This window comes from Pelodiscus sinensis, chromosome 3 (assembly GCF_052426305.1).
Source record: "Pelodiscus sinensis isolate ZL-2025 chromosome 3, ASM5242630v1, whole genome shotgun sequence".
Taxonomy (NCBI): domain Eukaryota; kingdom Metazoa; phylum Chordata; order Testudines; family Trionychidae; genus Pelodiscus; species Pelodiscus sinensis.
In genome coordinates this window covers 49,380,299-49,398,189 of record NC_143054.1, presented here as the reverse complement: position 1 = coordinate 49,398,189, position 17,891 = coordinate 49,380,299, and the positions used below count along the sequence as shown (strand labels likewise).

At 44.1% G+C, this 17,891-nt stretch overlaps 1 protein-coding gene across 1 annotated transcript in view; it reads left to right on the top strand.

Moving 5' to 3' along the window:
* LOC149524647 (protein eyes shut homolog) overlaps positions 1-17,891 on the top strand; it is a 364,551-nt gene that overhangs the window by 150,703 nt on the left and 195,957 nt on the right. The window contains exon 3 of the mRNA XM_089776925.1: positions 365-489. Within this exon, the coding sequence (XP_089633051.1) occupies positions 365-489 (125 nt within the window). The remainder of the gene's footprint in view (positions 1-364; positions 490-17,891) is intronic.

Here is a 17,891-nt window from a genome sequence, read left to right as displayed (position 1 = left end):
GGTTTAGTTAACTTCCAACAGAATGTTCACTGAGGCTGGAATATGACCAGGTCATATCCTTCTGGCTGTATTTTTAATTATTCCCATACCATTCTAGGAGTATTAGGTTCTTAATAAAGTATCAGAACTAGTGAGATCTATATACGTTGGTCTTTTTCGTATTATTGCCTGTTGCCAAATAAGTACTTTTCACTTAATTCCCTATAGTAACTTCAAGTAGTCAGTTCACATATTCAAATCTCTATATACATAGATATATGTCAGGGCTCATTTTGTTTACTTTTGTGTGGCTACTTGATCTAAGGTCAATGTATGGATTTCTGGATTTTTTTTCTTGGAGTAAGCACTATTTCTTTCCTGATAGGATGGGCAGGCTTGAATTGTGAGGAGGATATTGATGAATGCAGTTCTAATCCCTGTGTCCATGGCATCTGCATCCAGAAGGAACCCAGCTTGGGTTACACCTGTTTTTGCAAACCTGGATTTGTGGTATGATTCTTAATTTCTATTATTTGCCCTCAGATCTCCTTACAGTGCATTTTTAACAAAAGCATTTTTATTTCCCACTTTTCCTTCTTAATCTCATTTAGATAATGCCCTTCCAAACAGCAACTCCTGTTACTGTAGCACATCTAACCATTGTCTGTGCATGTGTAATGCTGATGTATACGGCCACGCACCCTGGCTGTGTACATCAGTGTCCTGCCCCCCCTTCTCCTCACTCCATGGCAGCTCAGCCCAGCACTGCACCACTCAGCTGGGCCCTGACGGGGGAGCAAGCGGCGGCAAGTGGCTGTTTGGGGTCCACGCTCCCATGGGTTGGATGGGGAGTGCGGACCCCAAACGGCCGCTTGCCGCCACTTGCTCCCCCGCCGGGGCCCAGCTGAGCGTGCCACGGAGTGAGGGGAAGGGGGCGGGATACCACGGAGGGAGGGGAAGGGGGTTGCGGCTGGCTGGAAGGGGGGTGGGAAGCAGAGCTGGGGTGGATCGGGGGCCATGGGGCTGAATGGGAGGAGGGGTGACAGAGGAAGGGGGACAGAAGCAGACCTGGCGAGGGGGGGTGCAGCCACTGGCCCCAGCTGGAGTCCTTCCGGCAGGTGGTCCCTTTACTTGCCAGCAGAAGCCTGGTGGGGGCAGGGCTGGGAGCCACTCCCCACACCTGTCTTCTGCTTGCAACCAGACGCTCCCAGCAGGTAGACTGACCACAATTGGCACTGGGAGCCTCTGGTTCCATGCAAAAGCCGGGCCGGGGGGGGGCATGTGGCTGGGAGTCCCGGCCCTCACCCCACCCGGCTTTTGCACGTGACCACAGGGCTCCCAAAGCCAATTGCGCTCCACCTCCCAGTCGCTCCCCACCCCCGCCAGGCTTCCCTCCGGCGCCCAGCTGGAAATTCACAAAATACCAGACATTGCACGTGTCCAGTATTTTCTGAATTTTTCTGCTGGACAAATGGTGCAAATACCAGACTCTCCGGTAGAAAACCAGATACCTGGCAACCCCAGGGAGCACCGCTCAGCTGGGCCCCAGGTGGCAAGCAGCCGTTTGGGATCCGCGCTCCCCATGCATGGGGAACGTGGACCACAAACGGCCGCTTGACGCCACTTGCTCCCCTGCTGCAGCCCAGCTGAGTGGCGCTGGCACTGCGCCACTCAGCTGAGCCCCTGTGGGATGGGAAGGGATGCAGGGGGCTGATGTACTGTTTACGTCACTGCTTCCCCTTCCTCCTTCCACCGTGGTGCTGAGTGGTGCGCCCCTCAGCCAGGCCACCGAGGGAGAGGAGAAGAGAGGGTGGTGATGCAGACAGCCCCGCCCCCTGGCCGTGTATGTCACCGCCCTGTCCCTCCTCCCCTGAAGCGGCCCAGCTGAGTGTGCAATACTCAGCCAAGCCGCCATGGAGGGAGGGGAAGGGGGCGGGGTGGTGACGTACATGGCCAGGTGGTGGGGCTATGTACGTCCCTGGCAGGGAGCAAGCGGCAGCAAGCGGCCCCAAAAGTGCCGCTCAGGTGGGCCTGGCGGGAGCAGCGATCAGCTGGGCCCGGGGCGGCAAGCGGCAGTTTGGGGTCCATAATGTCCTGCCTCAGTCTGCTTTGTTTCAGGCCTCAATTTATGGTACTTTGATGTCTATGAGTCTTTAAGCCCCTTCTTCTACCACGTGGACTCTGAAACTGCTGGGCCTATAAATTGTTATCTCTCCAAACAATCACATTCCAAAATCATTCACTCTCCCTTCCCAGGAACTACACAATTATTTCACTACTTCCAATACAGACCTTCTGCTAACACAAACTTGTAATCATTCACCATATTTTCTTTAAAACACAACCTGGGTTTTAATTACTTCTAAGAACAGCAGTGTGATCATGATGAAACACAAGATTTCTTCTGATCTCTTTCTCACATAATGGAAGGTTACAGAGATACAAAGGTTACAAAACTAATATCATATTATGCTGAAACTTACATTTACATTATACTTTATTGGGGCAGAGGCTTTAGATGACAACATAAAAAAAGGCTACATTGAGATCTTAAGATTCATAGGATTAGGGAAGATTAACGAAGGATCCTCTTCGTATGATGATTGTTTTAAGCTATGTGAAGGAATTGGAATGAGTGTACAAAGAAGAAATATTTTTTCTATTAGTATGCAAGTAAAACTGAGAAAAAATGTCAGCTAATTCTTATTTCATACTTTAGATCACTAGTGTGAAAGAATGAACTGTTAATTAGAACTAGTGATTCTCCTTAACAGAACAAAATAGGAATTTGCCCTAGTCCAACATAAGAAGTATCTATATTGTTCCAAAATTCTCGCAGTCTCTTTAAAAAGGTGTGAATGACTGAAACTAATAAAACTGATATTTCATTATATAAATATATCATGGAATATCACAAGCTAACAAATAAATTTTTGCTGCTGTATATCAAGGTTCCAGGTTCTATGACTCTGTATAAAAAGATGTCAAATTGTTCTGTTGACTTATGATCTGTTATCTTCAACTTAGGATATAAAGAGGTTTGAAGTTCTGTTACATGTAGAAGTAAGTAATAGAGAGGTAGGTTCAAACTAGAGAATAGAAGAATTTGATTAAATCTCATGAAAAAAAACCCCTACCAAACAGGATACAGAAATCTTCTCACTCACTAGCAAAGCTACAAGGACCCAAAATCCCACAGCATAACTCCTTCAACAAAAATAAATCTTTACAGTGCTTCTGTGCTCATATCTCTTTTCTATGACTATGAGACCTGAAACACATACAAAGGGCATATCAAACAGCTAGAGATCTTCCATGTGCGGCCTCTGTTTGATATTTTGGGGATCCTCTGGCAAACCAAAATTATCAACATGGAGGTTCTCCAACAGTTAAATGCCATAAGCACTGAGGCCATTCTGATAAAAGTACAACTACAGTGGGTTGGACACATCATTAGGATGCCTAAACATTGGCTACCCAGAAAAAAAAATCTTTGGAAAATTGATACAAGGACATCAGAATCATGGTCATCCCAGAAAGTATCACAAGGACAGCATATTTGTGCACTTAGGTACAATAGAATTGGATGATCTTGAAAGGGTCCATCAAATAGATCAACAATACTTAGAGCTTTCCAAATCTTTGAAGAGGACAGAAATATTCGATTGCTAGCTGCAAGGAAAAAGTGTCATACCGCCACTATAACTACTAAGAAACTCACCAGAAACTTTGCCTGTTCTGCTCATGAGTATGCACATCATGCTTTGGACTTCAGAGTCACTCCAGAATCCACAAAAAAAGAGAGAACATGAAAAATGCATTGTTGAAGCAATGGACTACAGTCCTAACAGTAAATGAAACCCTGGGAAGGAGATAAAGATGGATCATGTGTGTGTGCGTATATGCACGTGCTCTGTTAGGAACAGTTGGGGTATGTTTCCTGTCTTATAAATTGCTATTATCAATAACCAAAATACACACAAAAAAACCCAAACCTGTCTAAAATGGGTTAAATTTGCTGAATTATTCTACTGTTTTCATTTAATAGAAACACATTAAAGTCATATAAACCTTTAAAAATTCACCACATTTCATTAAATACTTGGCATCTACACTATCCAAACAGCTGCAAATATACTTTATTGTATAACTGAAATCAAATTATTGAATTTTAATGGTATTCACCTTGTTAAATTAAAAAAATTACTTTATTCAAGTAAAGAAACATTTTTTTATCCAACAATGTTCTTTGAATTTCATTAAGATATTTGTGATGCACGGCAGATTCCACTGAGAATCCAGAATCACTACTTATAGCAGTAATTAGATTTAAGGAAAGCTTTGTGCTATGAATATCTTTGTATGTTTAACCATTTTAAAATAAGTTTTAAGGCATTGCCAGAATTTTCTATTGTTTTCAACCAATCACGCAGGGTATGTCTACACTACAAAGTTAGTTCGAACTAACGGACGTTAGTTCGAACTAACTTTAATAGGTGCTACACTAGCGCTCCGCTAGTTCGAATTTGAATCGAACTAGCGGAGCGCTTAGTTCGAACTAGGAAAACCTCATTTTACGAGGACTAAGGACTAGTTCGAACTAGCTAGTTCGAACTAAGGGCTGTGTAGCCCTTTAGTTCGAACTAGTGGGAGGCTAGCCCTCCCCAGGTTTCCCTGGTGGCCACTCTGGCCAACACCAGGGAAACTCTATGCCCCCCTCCCGGCCCCGGACCCCTTAAAGGGGCACGGGCTGGCTACGGTGCCCGTGCCAGGTGCAAGCCTGCCAGCACCCAGCTAGCAGACCCTGCACCTGGCACGGCACAGAGCCAGCCACCCGATGCCCCCCAGCCTACCCCCTCTTGCCGGGACCAGGCTGGCGGCTCCCGGGAGCTTGCCCTGGACCGCAAGAGGCGGGCACCTTCCTGGGCTAGTGTGGACATCGTGGACCTCGTCCACGATGTCCGCACTAGGCACAGGAAAGTGGCCGTCTAGGGCAGGAGAGCTGCCAGCCTGGCCACCCAGGACCAGGTGTGCATGAAAATCAAGGGGGTCCACTGAGACCCCCGACACTGAGCCCTGAGCTTACAATGGCCGTACTGGGTCAGACCAAAGGTCCATCTAGCCCAGTAGCCTGTCTGCCGACAGAGGCCAACCCTAGGGACCCTGGAGGGGATGGACCGAAGACAATGACCAAGCCATTTGTCTCGTGCCATCCCTCTCCAGCCTTCCACAAACTTTGGGCAGGGACACCACTCCTACCCTCTGGCTAATAGGACTCCATGGACCCAACCTCCATCACTTTATCTCACTTCCCTTTAAACTCTGTTCTAGTTGTAGCCTTCACAGCCTCCTGCAGCAAGGAGTTCCACAGGTTAACTATTTGCTTTGGGAAGAAGAACAACTTTCTCTTACTAGTTTGAAGCCTGCTACCCATTCCTTTCCTTTGGTGTCCTCTAGTCCTTCTTTATGGGAACTCAGGAAGAACTTTTCTGAATGCACCCTCTCCACCCAACCCCTGCTTTTAGAGACCTCTATCCTGTCCCCCCTCCGTCTCCTCTTTTCTAAGCTGAACAGTCCCAGTCTCTGTAGCCTCTCTTCATCTGGGACCTGTTCCCAACCCCTGATCATGTTAGTTGCCCTCCCCTCTCCCAGCCTTTCTCTTCCCCTCTCCCACCTCCTTTTCCCAGTCTCCCCCAGTTTTTTTTCAATAAAGACAGAGTCAATGTTGGAAGAAACGTTATCTTTATTTTGTACATCAATAAGAAGGGGGGCTAAGGAAGGGTAAGTGGAAGGAGGTGAGGGAGGAATGGGGTACGAGCCCCCGATGGGGAGGACTGGGCTGGCTCTGCGGGCTTCTGGGGGTGGAAGCTCTCCTGCAGCCCCCCAATTACTCCCTCTCCCCAGATGGCAGCCTGCGGCAAGTGCAGCCGGGCTGATGGCCGAGTGGTGTGATGTGCCCAGTGTGGGCACTCAGGGCACTCCAAGCCAGAACTTCTTTGCAAGCGGGGCACCCCTTAGAACTGTGTGTCCGGGGTGGGGGTCGGGACCCTTTAAGCGCAGCCCTCGGCTAGCCTGAGACAGCATCTCCATGCTCTAAGTCCTCCTTTTATGCCCTGCCGGCACTGCTTCCGGCCATCCTTAAGCCCTGTTCAGAGTCCACTCAATGTGGACTTGCTAGTTCGAACTAGCAAAACGCTAGTTCGAACTAGTTTTTAGTTCTAGACGCGTTAGTTCGAACTAGCTTAGTTCGAATTAACTAATTCGAACTAAGTTAGTTCGAACTAACTTTGTAGTGTAGACATACCCCCAGAGAAGATTCCTATTCTCTACTGATCTTGTTTGCCTTTACAAATAAAATTGGCTAGAATGTTGCTGGATTTGCTCAGGCTCAGTTTTGAACATACCATTAGCCTAGGCCAGTGTTTCTCAAACATCTCCAGGGGTTCTGTGAGGTAGACAAACTGGAAACATCGATAGGTACAACATATACAATCAGTGGATTGTTGGGGCTCTGCATAAATTTTTATGTATGTAAAGGGCTCCAGAACCCCAAAAGTTTGAGAACCGCTGGCCTAGGCCTTCTTCATCACTAACCTTACTAGCATGATTGTACATAGGAGATGCTGCAATCCCCAGTTTTATCAGTAAGAAGTTCTTTTTCTTTCAAATGGGACTGAGGGTCCAAGGCTGATCATATAGCTTAGTATTCTAGACTGTGCCATTTAGTGATGAAAATCAGTGGCTCCCTTGCCTAGAATTAGCAGCCATGTTGGCCAAAAGATGGCTAGGGTAGGGAAACTCAGGACCATCCTACCATTCTGGGTTCTAAGCTAGGTCCCTTCAAAATAGTGGTACTTGACCTATGGCATTCTCAGACATGTTCCCTGAGTTACTTCCTACCCCCTTTTTTCTTCTTCCATATGTGTCATGGGCCTATCATTGGATCCCCTTGGAGTCCTTTCAGGTCCCACTCCAGATCATTTTTCTCTCTCTGCAGCAACTCATTGTTCTTGAACTCACCATAGATGAAATGCCTACAGCAGTTTGACTGTGAGCCCTAAAGCCCAGGCTCAAGCGTAGTATGTTAACGATGAGGTAGACAATAAATCAATTAGAAGTGATGGATAAGACAGCATCTGCTTGGTTCAAAATCAGTTGGGGAAGAAGGCTATTGGTATGTAATAATATAAATACTATTGGGAATGGTATCATTTGGGGAAATTTTAACTTCCCAGATATAGATTGGAGGATTAAGTATAGGGCCCAGATTTTCCTGGAAATGATAGCTAACATATTTAATCACTAAATGGTTGCTGAAACAACACAAGGTGATGCCATTTAGCAATTGGTATTGTGAGTGGACTGCATAGAATAACTGGTTATATGGGACAACCTTGTTTTGAGTGATCTTGAGCTAAATCAGTTTCAATTAATGGAAAGATAACAAATACATCTATCAGAAGGATCCTTGATTTCAAAAGATCTAACTAAGGGTATGTCTACACTGCCACCCTAGTTCGAACTAGGGTGGCAGTGTAGACATACCCTAAGAAACAAATAAGGGAATTAGTTAGGGAATTGGGCTTCAATGAAGAACTCAAGATCTGAATATGGAAGATTCTTAGTTTCTGCAAGTTTGACTGAAAGTAATTCTATATGAAGCCATTGTCCCGACCATGGGAAAAAATCCATAGGAAAGGTTTGCAGACCAACCTTTGAGATGATTGAGTAATCATCTCAAATGGGTGGGAAAGAGAAAGCTGAAAGCCTACAAGGAACAGAAGAAGAAATAGAGAACCAAGGACAGCTACCTCTTGGAGCAAGAGTGTTGGAGTCTTCCCAAAAGTGTGGGGGGGGGGTACGAGGAGGAAAGGGGAGGATTTGCACTGTCTAAACCACCTAACACAGATGGCTATTCAGCTTTGTTTTGAAATCTTCCAGTTAATGAGTTTCCTCAACCTTCATAGGTGGTCTGTCCCATTGTCCTACAGTGCTTACAGTTAGGAAGTTTTTCCTGAGGTTTAATCTAAATATGCTAATATGTAGTTTGGATTTATGGCCTCTTGTTTTGCCCTCTTTCGGAAAACATAACTTTTTTATGGGAGTCTTTCAGGTATATGTATACTGCTGTCATACCCTCCCCCTTAATTTTCCTCTTTTTTTTTTCAAATTAAACATACCCAGTTCCTGCAGGCTTTGCTCATACAGCTTGCCTCTTTATCATCTTTATAGTTTGACTCTGAATTCTTTCCAGCTTCTCTACTTCCTTTCTACAAAACTGGACCAAAACTGGTGGCCAAAACTGGACATAGTACTCCAGCTGAATCCTAAACAGCACATAGTGCCAGAAGCTAGGACAGGATGACATGGAATGGATCACTCAAACTTGCTCTGTTTTGTTCAGTTCATTCTCCCTGAAGTCTCTGGCATTAGCTACTATTAGAGGCAGGATACAGAGATAGATAGACCTAGTGTGACCATTATTATACTCTCAATATAGTCCCAACCAGTAATAGGTACATAATAGGTGACTACAGTGAACCAATTTCTCAAAGCTGATAAGAAAATCATCAGCAAAATGGAGTCAGAGGAAACATTTAATCATGGAATTCTGAATGATGATTGGGTGAAATTTAAGAATGATTTATTAGATGCACAAAACCCCACAATTTGATAATAACATAAGAAGTGACTTTATTTGATTAAAAATTGTCCTGATTAATAGAAGAATATGTGTGCATGTTGTTGAGGGAGAAATAATTTTATTGTTCAAATTATTAATATTATTTAGTCTAGAGAAATTAAATGGTAGGCTTGCTATTACTAATGGTTTATTTTAGCTCCAACTTAGGTATGTGATTCTCACTGTTTAGTCACAGAGCTATCTACTCTCTGACCTGAGTTGCTCAAGGGACTGTTGCATTCTATTCATGACACAGTCCTCTAGGTCTTAATATAGTCATTCAGCTGTCCCACCAATTCTTCAGTGGGATACCTGGGTTTGCCTTCTACTCTGTGTCCCATCCCAGGAAACCTATAGCTAGCTGTCAGTCACATATTATGTCCTCCCCCCCCCCCCCCCCCCCCCCCCCCCGCCCCACCCAACTTTTCAGAACATATTCCTGGTCCACTTCCTTGTGGCCTTGGCACCTGTTTCACCTTGACCTCAAGACCTCAGCATGTCAGTCCTAACAGCCAGCTAGCAGCACCCTCTCACCCACCCAGTATCTGCCAGCAGTTGCTCTCTCCTTAGTGCTAGCTTCCATCCTTGCTAAGAACTCAGTTTTTCCTCCTTGAGCTCCAGGCAGTAAGGCTATGTCTATACTGGAAGTATCCTGAAATAGCTATTCTGTGTTTTTAAAGCAGCCCTTTATTTTGAAATAGATTTCAAAATAATGGGCATGCTATTCTAGTGTCCCTGTAACCCTCATTGAACAAGGATTAAGGGACATTTCGGAATAGCACTTTATTTCAAAATTTGGCACTTTATAGACAGTGCCAAATTTTGAAATAAGCTATTTCAAAGTTACCGCAAAATAAGCTATGCAATTTGCATAGCACACATTGCATAGCTTATTTCAAAGTAAGGGTGAAGTGTAGACATACCCTAACTGACTCTGCTCTCTCCTTGTAGCTCTTTATATATGGGCCTCTTGGGCCTCAATTGGCTATTCCTCATAGCCTCTCTTTATGTAATGCTTCTCCTGAAGCCTCTTTATTCCTCTGTTAACCACTTATATACCAGCTTGCCTCTTTATCATCTTTATAGATTCCTCTGAATCCTTTATAGCTTGTCTCTGAATACCCCACCACATACAGACTCCACAATTAAAACTAAGCAAAATAATCACTGTCATTAATAAGTGTTATATTATTTTTCAAGAAAGAGAAGGATATATTATACTAAACTTAGCAAATGACAGACCACAAAAGACCCTGCTACTACCATTTCAGTCTGTCTTGCATGTACCTTTATGGAGCTGGTTTAACAGAAAATATAACTCTGAGAGTGAGTCTGCTTTTAGTAGGACACTTTTCTCTTGGTACATTGAAGCTAAGATATTATTTTCCAGTGTTATTGTGAGTCCAATCTTAGTAAATAAAAACTATTTATGTATGTACAAAATCATTTTAAGGATGGGTCGATCATGCTAGGTTATCATCGATCACATAAATATTTTATTAATGATCAAAGTAAACAGTCTTAACTAAATCCTATGGCAGGAAAGAAAAAATCTAAACCATTTACTTAAAATAGACATTTAAGGAGTTGCCCAATAACAAGCTAGTTAGCAAATATTGTGAATTTTAAATCCAGTTAATTCCCACTTTTTCTCTGTTTACCGATGTTCAGCCCCTGATGCCTTTCCAGGAATACATTATGTAACCGTTTGATGGTTAATTAAATAAATTATTAATACATTAAGGGTACGTCTAAGCTAAGTGGTTTTTTCCAAAAGAGGATATGCAAATTCTGTGGAAATTTGCATTTCTTCTTCCGATTGCTTTTTCAAAAGCGGGTCTTTTGAAAGTGAAAGTCATCTGGATGTGGTTTTTTTTCCAAAAAAACCCCCCCTTTTTAGAAAAAATCGCTCTACCTGAAAAGAAGAGATTTACACGGTTTTTTGAAAAAGGGTGGTTTTTTCCCCCCAAAAAGGTGTCCATATTACTTTCACTTTCAAATGACCCGCTTTCGAAAAAACAATCAGAAGAAAATACTGGAAGTATCCTGAAATAGCTATTCTGTGTCTTTAAGGTAGCCCTTTATTTCTAAATAGATTTTAAAATAATGGCCATGCTATTTTAGTGTCCCTGTAACCCTCATTGAACAAGGGTTAAGGAACATTTCGGAATAGCACTTTATATCCTCTTGCAAAAATGTAGTTTAGACGTGCCCTCGGTTATATGATCATTTCCCTCTCTCAAGAACATTTCTACAATAGTTTTTTAAAATGTAAAATGTTGCTCATGTTTTAGTTAATTTCTTCTCTCCAATCCATGTTTTGGGGATGTAATCCTTTACATGATTTTTCTTGAGGTTTTTCTATGAGTAATGTCTTCTTCTTTATAGCTGCTTATGCAAGCCTAGTTATAGAAATAGGCAGGCCAAGTTCGTGAATAATGTGTGTCTGTGCAGGGTAGCAAGGTGTGTGGGAGAGAGCTTTATATGTTTCTTTATATTTTCTTGAAATTATAGGAAAGCATCTCTTTCAGGCTTGTTTAGATTCAAGCTGGCTGTTGTCATCCTTTTGTTAGCTCCATCCCTTTGGAATTTAGTTTTGGTGACATCTTCAGTGCTGAGTATGGAGTCTGCTTAATGAATATGCAACACATTCTAATTCTCTTTGTTCTCCTGGAGCAGAGAAATCTCACATAATAAATTTTAAGATTTGTTTTACTTGTTTCTTTTTTCGTCAGTCCATTTTCCAACATATATGCTCAGTTTAATCAGGGTTCAACAATGTGGTATGTCCTGCCCACATTGTGCCTCACCCACCATCATCTTGTCTACTGTCTGACCTGTGTCACTCCAGGGACTGCAGCATTCTCTGTGGGGGAGCACAGATGGTAAGAGAGCTAGAGGGCCATATCATGAAGAGATTTTAGTTCTCAAAACAATCCCTTTTTTAAAAAAAAATAAGTACTTTAAAGACAGTCCTTACCTTAAATAGTTATTTTAATTTTTGTTTCTATACCAATTTTTAAAGAAACTGTTCTTTTTGTCTTTCTGAGTTAGGTGAGGAATTGTTTGAGTTTGCCAGCTAGCTAACTAATTCCCCATTAATATTAAAAATCTATATTTTAATGGCTTCTTTATATTAGTAATTAGTTTAGGAAGGTTATTAGATTCCTTCTGGGAACATAAAGCATTTTTGCCATTTATGTAACAAAGATACTTGGAAATTACATTCAAAATTTTACATTTAGCTAACCTATCTACAAGTATGCATTCCACAATGGGTTGACATCTCAATATTTAGGAAATGAATAAAGGTTTTCTACAAAATATTTCTCAACTATAAATGTTATTCTAAAGATTTCAAAGGGGAAGATTTTAGAGTGAATACAAACTAATTCATTGTACTACTCATTTTCTGTTTCTGATAACATGTCCCTCCACATAATTCATTGTTATCCTTAAATTCCTCTTGAAGTCAGAATCTTACTTTTTTGCAATGTCTTCTGTTTTAAATTAAACCATTTCTTTGCCAATTGATGTTTTGGACAGAATAGCGTCCTGTTCTGTGTGAAGAGGCTCCGCTTTCGGAGTTTTCTATCCAAATGGTGTTTACTAGTTGCAATATAACAGGGATCTCAAACTCCCAGTCCATGGCCTACTCCCAGCTGGAACAATTGCACAGTCTGGCCTAGGACTCCCATCAGGCTGGGAAGATGGGGGTGGAGGTGCTTTCTGTTACTGGCCTCCAATCCCAGCCACTTCCTGCTATCACCCTGCTCTCTTCCTCCTATGGCACTCTGTCCCCACCAAGCATGTGATTTGGGGATGACTGAGAGAGGTCTGATGCTGCAAACTCTCCATAGTGGCAATAGGTGTGAGGAAAGCAAAGTGCACTGGGTAGAGTGCAGGAAGTGCAAATTCTGCAACAACGCAGGACCAGGACCCTCCTGTAATCACCAAAGTCACATGCTCAGGGGTCCATGATGCCATGGGGCAAGGGAGGTGTAGATGGCAGAAAGATGTCAGGAAGCAGTGGGGCTTGCGGGCCCATAACAGACAGTTTCCCCCCACAGCCTGCAGAGAGTCCCCGGCTGGATTGCACAATCACTCCACCAGGGACTGGCCCACAGACTGGGAGTTTGAGACCCTTGTAGTATACAATTGGCAATTAAAAATTCCCATCACATATTCCATACATATCACCAATCATGTCCAAGCTTCTACTAATTTTCCAAACTATAGTATAAAAGAAACTGACAGAGAAAATTAAAATTAGACAAATTTTAAATGGAAGCTTTTTCTGAGTTTATGTAATCACTCTTAGGCATCATAACATCTCTTTAACATTTAGGCCTTGCCTGTTAGGTGCTAGAAAGCTTATATGGAGAACAATTTAAATCCTAAAAAAATTACTATAGGTACAGACATATGCAGGAAAACACAGACATATTCAACACATTTTTTCTGTAAAAAAAGAAAAAAACAGGATGACATATAATTGTGGCAAAACTTTGGCCATGTCTAACGGGTCCTGTGCTTGTAGGAGGCGATTATTGTATGCCTCTGATGCTGACTGTGGCTCTCCACTGTGCCTTTTATCTTTTCTAGAGGCCAGGGTCACATCCTGGACCGTTCTCATCATTGACAAAGTTAAAGGATTGAGGTGAAACCCTTCCATAATTCTGCTCCCTGGCCAGAAAAACCTGCTCAAGATTCTTTCCTGGGTTTTTTCCACCCAAAAGGGTGATTGTGATTGTGAGTGAGGCTCAAGATTGCCTTTGGTATTTCCAGGGTACTACGAGCTGGTGTACCTCTTGATCTTGCATGTGCATGACCTAATATAAGAGGTTCCTCTTGATTATGAAATATGGCCCTGTGGACTTCCGGTTTTCCCTGCCACGGGCACCCCATCTATCTCTGCCACTTCCCTCCTGGTATTCTCGTACCTGGGGTCTTCCACCGGGTCTCCTCCAAACATCACTCTCCCAGTACTCAGCAGCCCCAACTCATCAGATTCCACTTCTACCCTTTTTGATGGTTCTATAAGGTTGGAGTCAATACCTGTTTCTGAACCCTCTGGCATCTTGGGATCCTCCCCTTGTCCAGGCTGTGTCTGTCAACCTATACAGGTGGCCTTCTGTGCCTGCTACAATCTCTCTCTCTCAGTGGTCACTTGATAATGAGTAGGATGTCTTCCTGTGACCCTCCTATTTGTGGATCCGTAGATTGCTGACCAACCTGATTCTGGAGCTGCAGGTCTAATCACAGAAGGGGCAGGTGCTGATGGTTATTGGAGGGACACGAGGCAGTTTTTGCCACTTTTTTCTCCTTCTCCTCATCTGTACTGAGGCAGGATCTCTCAAATTGTGCTACCTCCTCATGGATTACCACTCTCCACTGGGGAAGGTCTTGGGGAAGGTTCTCCCAAGTGTTGACTCAGTTGCTGCACTTTTTCATGTTTGCCTTCAACATGTCCTTAAATTGCTTCCTCTGGTACCCAATGTTCCTTCATCCTTCCTTCAGCTTGGAAAACAGAATCTGTTTTGGGAGGTGCTGATCAAGCATCCAGGCCATGTGACCAGTCCAAGTTGTTGGTAGATGATGATAGCTTCAATGCCAGTCATATTCAACTCTTCCAGGACGCTAGTGTTCATGCGCCTCTCCTCCCAAGGGATATTTAGGATTCTCCTTATGCAGCATTGATTAAATTGTTCAAGTGCCTTCAGGTGATGCTTATACGTTGTCCAGGTTTCACATGCGTAGAGCAGTGTTGGAACAACCATTGCACAGTACACAAGGAGCTTTCCCTTGGTACTTATATCCTGTTTCTCGAAGACCCTTCATCTCAGGTGGGCAAAAACAGAGCTTGCACAGCTCAGGTGATGCTAGATTTCTGCATCAATGTAGACTTTAGCAAAGAGACGCTCATTGATGCCGACAGGGACTTCAGATAGGATTTTTGTCAGTTCATTCTTGATGGCAAATCCTACTCTATGAATTCATTTTTCTTCCTTTGGAGTTCCTTTACAGAAAAAGGTTTACCCTCTGCTTTCTTCTCTTAGATGTCCTTCTTCTGGTCTACCTGTTTCTTCCAGGGCAGCTATGTCGATGTTAAATTTTTGGAGCTCACAGGTGGTAATTGCCATGCATCTTTCAGGTTACCACTGTCTGGATTAGCCATTAAAGTCAGACTATTCCATGTTCCAAAATTTAACCTTTGATTTTGACTGCATTGAGGTGAAACCTACTGGATATGGTTATCCAATCAGGAGTGTTGAGGTGGACTATGTTTAGGGTACCTTTTCTAGCCCCCTCCTCATATGGGGTGAATGACTGATACACACATCCACCACCTAAGTGCTGGTCCATGACTAAAAGTTTCCGGATTTCACAATCCTGCCTCCTTTGCCATTCACCAGTAGCCGTAGGGCTTAAGCTTAGGAGAATAGCGCATAGGAAGATGCTTGTATGCGATTTCTTTTAATATGGGGGGATTGTTGCACTACAGCCACCACATGATCCTTGACAGATAGAAGGCCCGGGTCCAAAGCCATGGAAATTGAGAGTCTCCTATCTGCTGCAGTCTTCATCCATCTTCATAACCATTGTAGCATTACCCTTGCTATCCTCTGCGTGTTCTGAAGTTGAGGACTTTTAGAATTGTTCTTCATCTGGTCTCTTCCCCTTGACCTTGCCACCATTGGTATCCCTACTGGGAGTACAAGATTCCCAACAGCATCGCTCTCAGGTTCATTGGAATGTGCAAGCCCCCTCACCAGGACAAGGTGATGATCTGGAGACCTAAGGCCTTGGCCTCCCTTCATTCCCTCTTGGTCTTCTTGCCTCTCTGGGGGCGGTGGGGATAGTTCCTGGGATATCTCTGCGAACAAGGGAGGACAACATTTTCTTATGGGGGCCTCTCTAAGCTTAGGGCACTCCTCTGCATCTTGTCCCTCCTGTGGAATCAGACTTTTAAACCCGGGGAAATCCCTCCCAATGAGCACGAGGTATGGAAGGCGGGGGACCACATCTGCTTTCACTTTAGTTATGTTCTCCTGGATTTCTATTTTTACAGATATTCTGGGGTAGTAGTCCCATGGACATAGGTAGCCACTGTGTGTTTAGCCTGCGCTTTCTGGCTGAGCTTTACTGGCTTGCTGGAGATCAGGGTGATGGCACTCCTGGGGTGTGTCTAGACTACATGCCTCCATTGATGGAGGCATGTAGATTAGACAGATAGGCAAAGGGAAATGAAGCCGCGATTAAAATAATCGCGGCTTCAGTTAAATTTACATGGCTGCCGCGCTGAGCCGACAAACAGCTGATCAGCTGTTTGTCGGCACCGCGCCGACCTGAAAGCATTTTATCGACATCCCCCTTATGCCTCATAGGATGAGGTTTACAGGGGATGTCGATAAAAAGCTTTCATTTCGACAGGGGAGCATCCAGATCAGCTCCCGGAGCCGACAAACAGCTGATCAGCTGTTTGTCGGCTCAGCACGGCAGCCATGTAAATTTAAATGAAGCCGTGATTATTTTAATCGCAGCTTCATTTCCCTTTTTCAAATACATGAATCTACATGCCTCCGTCGACGGAGGCATGTAGTTTAGACGTACCCCTGGAGTCTACAAGCTCCATAGCTTCCACCCCATCCAATTTACTGGCCTCGTGTAATTATGTTGGTAACTACAACCCTCACCAGATTGAGTCAGGCACAGGTGGCACCCCAGTCTCTGAGATTACGCTGCCTGAGGACTCTTCACAGTTGGGGAACTGAGTTGCTATGTAGCCCAACTCCTTACACCCATATCACTTACAGTTATTTCTCCTGTCTGGTGGGATAGGAAGCCTTGCCTCCTCCCAAATCATTCCCATTCTGGTTTCCAACTGACTCCCAGACCTCTTCTTCTTCCACTTAGGGCTTCCTGGGCATTTGGAAACCTGAATTCCTGGGGTTGGCATTGGTGGCTTGTCTCACAAAGAACCATTCTTAAGTAGGTGGGTCAACTCTCTTGCCATGTTTTCAGTAGGCAGCCCTACTCAGGTTTTGAATTCTTTTGGGCTCTGGAGTCTGGGTGGTGAGTATTTTCAACTGATCTCTCAGAGGAGGGCTCTATCATAGGCCACTTGATTCATTATCAACTGGTAGGTTTCCTTCTGTCGCCAAGTAGCCTCGTATAGTGCCAACTCCTGTACCTGGCTGGCTGCCTGTTAGGCTGCTCAGGCCTGCACCAAGACTTTCACTAAGTCTTACATTGCAGTAAGAACATCTAACACAATTAAGCAAGAGAAGAAAAAAACAACACGCTCTTGCACTTTTTTGTAGGTGTGGGGGGAGGGGCATGATTTTTGTGGTGTTTTGGGTTTTTTTTCTTTTTATCCTCCTTTTACCACCTCACTGTGAACAATCCCACTCCTGTCACTAGTTGTGGCAAAGCTCTGGTTCTGCTCCATAGATCCTGCACTTGTAGAATAGGTGGTTGTTATATGCATCAGAGGTTCACTGTGACCCTTCACCCTGCCTATTATCTTTTTGTAGAGGCCAGGGCCACATCTTACTGCACCATTCTCATCATTGGCAATCTTGGTCTCCCTTGCCAGGAGCAGAACTTTTTAATAGTGTGGGGAGAATTGGGGGAACCCAGGCCTGCGTACCGCTCCAGGTTCTAGTCCAAGGACCTCAGGTGATGGAAACTGATGAGGTTCTTCCTCTAGCCCCAGTACAGCAACATTTTCCCTGAGCCACTTTCCCAAACACCTTCCCCCAGTATCTTCTCCCTGGTACTTGAGTGAATCTTGCTTACTTCAGCACAAACGTTCTTCCCTTTGGATATGTCTACACTACCACCCTATTTCGAACAAGGGTGGTTAATGTAGGCAACCGAAGTTGCAAATGAAGCCCAGGATTTAAATATCCCGGGCTTCATTTGCATCTTGCCGGGCGCCGCCATTTTTAAAGCCCCAGTAGTTCGGACTCCGTGCTCGCGGCTACATGTGGCACGGAGTAGGTAGTTCGGATTAGGCTCTCTAATCCGAACTACCGGTACACCTCGTTCCACGAGGAGTAACGGTAGTTCGGATTAGAGAGCCTAATCCGAACTACCTACTCCATGCCGCGTGTAGCCGCGGGCACGGAGTCCGAACTACCAGGGCTTTAAAAATGGCAGCGCCCGGCAAGATGCAAATGAAGCCCGGGATATTTAAATCCCGGGCTTCATTTGCAACTTCAGT